The sequence below is a fragment of the Marmota monax genome, unplaced genomic scaffold (genome assembly GCF_021218885.2).
Source record: "Marmota monax isolate L192 unplaced genomic scaffold, Marmota_monax_Labrador192_F-V1.1 WCK01_AAM20220418_F8-fsc00415, whole genome shotgun sequence".
NCBI classification, from domain to species: Eukaryota; Metazoa; Chordata; class Mammalia; order Rodentia; family Sciuridae; genus Marmota; species Marmota monax.
Genome location: NW_026694342.1, coordinates 364,190 through 370,396, shown reverse-complemented (window position 1 = coordinate 370,396; position 6,207 = coordinate 364,190). Strand labels below are relative to the sequence as shown.

The window sequence follows — 6,207 nt, the reverse complement described above, 5'->3', positions numbered from 1 at the left end:
ATGGAGAGATTGCATTCAGTTGAAATTAAGAAAAATATTATTGCAGAAAAAAGAACTCCTAACATGAAAGCCTGAATCATATTTAACTGAATAATATATCAGAAAACTAGATATATTAACAGTAGATTGTCAGAAAAACATGTACAAAAATTTATTTTCCTTTAAAAGAATAGCATCTGAAATTTTGAGTTGGAGAAGATGTGGACTAAGCTAATGTTGACCCTTCCGTACAACAAAATGCTAGATAAGATTCAATACTAATTCCCTCTAGGATTTTATTTTGAATAATTTTAGAATGAGAAAAAAAATGAAAATCACTTTTTACTTTGTCTTTATGAACTCCTGGGTTTTGTTTTGGTACTGGGGATTGAACCCAGGGGTATTTTACCACTGAGTCACAACCCCAGCCCTTTTCATTTCTTTTATTTTGAGACGGGTCTAAGTTGCTTAGAGCCTTCTAAATTGTTGAGGCTGGCCTTGAATTTGGGTATTTTTTAATGAATGTGTTGGACTATTATTCTATTATGGTCATTATTATTTTTTTATGTACAAGTCCCAAATTTGATCATCAAGAGTTCCTTCAATTTAACTCCTTGTGTCTTTTTTTTTTTTTTGCCAGTGCTGGAGAATGAACCCTGAACCTTGTACATGCTGATAAGCACATACTTTACCACTGAGCTACACTCCCCAGACATCCTGTGTCCCATTAACATGTCCCTATTAGCCTTCCAATGCTTTGTTTTCTACCACATACAACATAGTTATGCCAGAAAGAAAAGAGATCTGAAAACTTACAATCTGTGTATTGTAAGCTGATGCTCAGGTAGTTCTGGAGGCTGTTAGAAGACTTAGAAATAAGCCCTAGTTGCTACACCCAGAGAGAATGTGAGGCAACATTTCAAAATGGATGAGAAATTTCTAGAATTGATGCACAACTTGAATCCTCAGATAGATGAAAAATGCTAAGTGTTCAGTAGGATAAATCAACATAAGGGACTAGAACTGAGATCTCTGCGCAGGGACACAGCAACTCACAGGACTGGGACAGCCAGTATGTAGGCTGAAAAACATCAACCTGAGGAAGGAGCAAAGTTCCATTACATGGAGGAGAAATCACTGGTGAGAAGTGAAAACTGCCATACCACGTGATGATTTAGAATCAAAAATTTCTTGAGTGGCATGGAAATCTCCTAAGTACTCTCAGGGTGCCTGGCAAAGACAAGTGTAAAATCTCTTAGAAGAACATTCCCACAATCCACAACTCCACATGGGATCCTCATAGAATTAATAATGTACATCCAAGATATACATATAACAAGCTGGGCACGGTGGTACATGCCTGTGATCCGAGCAGCTCAAGAGGCTCAGACAGGAGGATGGCAAGTTCAAAGCCAGTGAAGTGCTAAACAACTCAGTGAGATCCTGTCTCTAAATAAAATACAGGGGCTGAGTTTGTGGCTCTGGGGTAGGGTACTTGTCTAGCATGTGTGAGGCACTGGGTTCGAGTCTCAGTGCTGCATATCAATAAATGAATAAAATAAATACAGAATAGGGCTGGGGATAGGGCTCAGTGGTCGAGTGCCCCTGAGTTCAGTCCCCGTGCCCCCCAAAAAAGATACACATATGACAAAAGCTGACAAAACACATGAGGAAAGAATGTGTCACAAAGAGGAGTATTGATTATCTATGTAGTTGATAAAATAGGACTTTCTAAAAAGAGACTACATAAAATCAGTATCTTAAATGAAGAAAGATATAAAGAATCATAATGAACAAATCGCTGTGAAAAAGGAAGAGTGCATTTGATATAAAATATATAATGACTAAAAATTAAAAATGAAACTGCTGAAATAAAAAGAAGAAATACATGGGGTGTATGAATAGCAGATTAGACACAGCTGAAAAAAGTAGAGCTGGATGCAGTGGCATATGCCTGTAAATCCCAGCTACCAGGAGGCTGAGGCAGGAGGACTGCAAGTTTGAGGCCAGCCTGGGCAACTTAGCAAGACCCTGTCTCAAAATTAAAAGGTCTGGGGATGTAACTCAGTAGAGTACTCCTGGGCTCAATCTCTCCAGTAAAAGAAAAAATAATTTAAAAAAAGAAAGAAAAATAAAAAGCAAAAGAGAAAATGAAGGAAGTAGTGAATCAGAGCAGGTAATGAATTATGAAATTGAGCAAATTAACAAGAAGGAAGTTAATGGGCAGAATAAGAAATGACTAGGGGCTGGGGTTGTGGCTCAGTGGCAAAGCACTTTTCTAGCATGTGTGAGGCACTGGGTTCGATCCTCAGCACCACATACAAATAAATAAAAAATAAAGGTCCATCAACAATTAAAAAATATTTTTTTTTTAAAAAAGAGATGACTAGCAGGAGCTTCAGAAGGAAAGAACAGAGATAATGTGAAGCAATATTTGAAAATGGATGAGAAATTTCTAGAATGTACAACTTGAATTCTCAGAAAGATGAAGAATACTAAGTGTTTAGTAGGGTAAATCAAAATAAAATCTCTACCTAGAATACCGAAGAAAAGACAAAAATCTTAAAAGCAATCATAATAAAAAGAATAGATGACTGGTGGACACCTGTAATCCCAGCAACTCAGGAGGCTGAGGCAGAAGGATTGCAAGTTTTAAGCCAGCCTCAGCAATTTAGCAAGGCCCTAAGTAACTCAGTGAGGCCCCATCTCAAAAAAAAAGGAGGGGGCTGGGTTTGTAACTCAGTGGTAAAGGGTCCCTGAGTTCAATTCCCAGTACAAAAGAAGGGGAAGGGGAAGGGGAGAAAGAAAATGCTAAATATATTATTATTGGTAGGTATTTTGTGTAAAGTAAAAAGTTAATGATCAGTGGAGGGATATTATTTATTTAGTTATTTATTTGGTACTGGGGATTGAACCCAAGGGTGCTTTACCACCAAGTTACATCCCCAGCAACACCCCTGCCCTGCTTTTGGGTGGTACCAAAAACAAAACAACAACAATAAAAAAACAGGTCTTGCTAAGTTGCTTAGGGCCTCACTAAGTTGTGGAGGCTGGCTTAGAACTTGTGATTCTCCTTCCTCAGCCTCCCAAGTGGCTGCCTTTTTATGTTTTAAGATAGGGTCTTGCTAAGTTGCTCAGCCTGGCCTCAAACTTGCAATTCTTCTGCCTCAGCCTCCCAGGTGTGCATCAGCACGCCCTACTGGAGAGGCGATATTTAAATGTAAGCTGATTAACAAATACATTAAAAGAAATTGCCTTCATCACCTCCCCCAATTTCATCATGCCCATATTTTAATTCCTCCCTCCCACTTGTCCTCATGCCCTTATCCCTTAGCAACCACTGATCTGCTTTGTCAGGATAGATGTTTTCATTTTCCTTAAGTAAATATCTAGGAGAGGAAAATATGCAAGTGCTGTGAGTGAACTATGCCATCAACATAGACAAACACTTTTGTGTCTTTCCACAATGCCAGAATTTATTGAATGACAATAAATTCAGAAGCCTCACTAAGTTGCAATCATCTGGGGTGACCAGATAGTCAGAAGCTGGGCAATCAAAAGTTCTTTTATTCTATTCCAATCTTAATTTTTTTTTAAAGAAAGAGAGAGAGAATTTTTTAATATTTATTTTTAGTTTTCGGTGGACACAACATCTTTGTTTGTATGTGGTGCTGATGATCAAACCCGGGCCGCACGCATGCCAGGTGAGCGCGCTACCGCTTGAGCCACATCCCCAGCCCTTAATTTCTTTTTTTTTTTTTTTTAATTTATTTTTTAGTTTTAGATGGACACAATATCTTCATTTTTTTTTTTAATGTGGTGCTGAGGATCGAACCCAGTGCCTCACGCATGCCAGGCGAGCTGCTACCACTTGAGCCACAACCCCAGCCTCTCCAATCTTAATTTCTAATATCTGCAATACTCAAATCACACATCCTACAAGTTATACATATTCATCTGTATATCACAGAAAGATCAAGGAAGGGTGAAGGTAACTGCAGGGCTACAGGATGCTGTGCCAAGGGCACAGGCAAAGAGCAGATAGTAATGCAGAGTCGAAGAATCACATTTATGTTCTTGATATATTTAGCAACATTTCTGTAACTTCAGAGTTACTAACTTATCTCCTCAAAAGTATTAGGATGTGCTAGGTATGGTGGTGCATGCCTGCACCCCAGGGGTTTGGGAGGCTGAGTCAGGAAGATTGCAAATTCAAAACCAGCCTTAGCAACTTAGTGAGGGCCTAAGCAACTTTGCAAAACCCTGTCTCTAAATAAAATATAAGAGAGAGCAGTGGTCTCCGCGCCGGCCCGGTCCGCAGCTTCGGGTGCTCCGGCGGCTGCAGCTCCGGAACGGGTGGTTGGGGAGGGGGGTGGGGGGACGCCAGGCAGGTGGGGTGCGAAAGCGATGAATCCTCGGCTTTTCCTCCTCCTTCTCCGGGACCCGCTCTCTGCCTCCCGCTCCAACGCCCGGATGATCTGAACCGCGAGGGCGCCGAGAGCCGGGGGCCCGGACGCAGCCCGGCTCCTCCCCTCCTCCGCCCCCTCCCCGGCCCGCCGCCGCCGCCGCCGCCGCCGTGACCCCCTCCTCGCCCCTTCCCCGGCCGCAGTTGCTGCCGTCGCCGCTGCCTCGGCCGACCAGAGACCTGCCCGCCCGCGGCTGCTCCGGGGAAGTCGAGACAACATGAGTGTGATTTTGATCTGTTTTCCAAATGCACCCAAAGTATCACCAGAAGCAGTGAAGAAGGAGGCAGAGTTGGACAAGTACCTGGAATGCAGAGTAGAAGAAATCATAAAGAAGCAGGGAGAAGGCGTCCCCGACTTAGTCCATGTGATGCGCACATTAGCAAGTGAGAACATCCCCAGCCTCCCACCAGGGGGTGAATTGGCAAGCAAGCGGAATGTAATTGAAGCTGTTTACAATAGACTGAATCCTTACAAAAATGATGACGCTGACTCAGCATCAACTGATGACATGTGGTAAAACTGCTCATCTAGCCGTGGAGTTTACCTTCACTTCCAAAGGAGAGTGCAACTCAACTTTGTTGAACCTTTTAGCATCCAGCCTCAACTTAAGGAAGGGGATATGACATGGGTGAGAGTGATTACACCAGAGAACTTCAGCAGTACAACAGCTAGCCCAGAACTGATTTTCTTTTCTTTTTTTTTTTTTGTAAATTTGAGACTTATGTAAACGTGATTTCAAACCATAATTCATGTTGTAAATCAGACTCCAGCAATTTTTGTTGTATGATTTTTTTTTGTAAAGTGTAATTGTCCTTGTACAAAATGCTCATATTTAATTATGAACTGCTTTAAAATCACTATCGAAGATACAAGAAATGTTTGGCTTGTTGTGTGATGCAACAGATATATAGCCCTTTCAAGTCATGTTATATTGGATTTGGGGTTGGGACAGGGAGAGCAGCAGCCATGTCAGCTAGGTGCTCAAACATGCACATGATTATGGAGAAGAATTTCAAAATCTTAAAAAGCTGAATATCCCAGGAGTAATGGAAAACTATCTTAATGTTCTTGGCAAGGGATTGGCATTGTTGATAAAGCCACTCTCTTTATTTAACTGTGTTTCAGGATGTTCTCTCCCCCGCTATGAGTATTGCGGGTAATACAGTATATTCATAAGAATATCAATCTTGGGGCTAAAATGCCTTGATTCTTTGCACCTCTTTTACAAGTCCTTACATTTAATTACTAATTGATAAGCAGCAGCTTCCTACATATAGTAGGAGACTGCCACATTTTTGCTATCATGATTGGCTGGGCCTGCTGCTGTTCCTAGTAAGATATTCTGAATTCCATTTTATCAATAAAGCTTGATTTAACAAACATGAAATTAAAAAAAAATTAAAATAAATAAATAAATAAATAAAATATAAAAAGGGCTGGGGGTGTGGCTCAGTGGTTAGGCATTTGGGTTTAATCTCTGGCACCAAAAAAAAGATTTAAAATGCATAAAGGGTAGTCTCTGGTTTAATACTGAGTGTACTACATCTAAATAATTTTGATAATTTTTTGATTTTCTAAAATTTAATTTGTTTTCCGATTTGACATTTTATATCCTGTATAGATACACCAATGTTTTGCTAACAAATAAACTTGCATTGAGAATCTTGTAAAAAATGTAAAACACTGTATCATCATCAAATGGGAGAATGTTCACTATCAAATTGGAGAGAACACTCTATTCATTGAGAAAGGGAACAATAAA

The 6,207-nt window shown here is 40.4% G+C and overlaps 1 protein-coding gene across 1 annotated transcript; it reads left to right on the top strand.

Annotated features, from left to right (window-relative positions):
• Positions 1-4,590: 4,590 nt before the first annotated feature.
• LOC124109162 (protein phosphatase 1A-like) lies at positions 4,591-5,852 on the top strand. Its single transcript, XM_046467697.2, has one exon. It carries the CDS (start codon positions 4,663-4,665, stop codon positions 4,960-4,962), a length of 300 nt encoding a protein of 99 aa, XP_046323653.1. The 5' UTR covers positions 4,591-4,662; the 3' UTR covers positions 4,963-5,852.
• The last annotated feature ends 355 nt before the right edge of the window (positions 5,853-6,207 follow it).

Bases quoted from the DNA above. Each gene is read 5' to 3' on its own strand.
- LOC124109162 (XM_046467697.2), top strand. From the start codon at position 4,663: ATGAGTGTGATTTTGATCTGTTTTCCAAATGCACCCAAAGTATCACCA.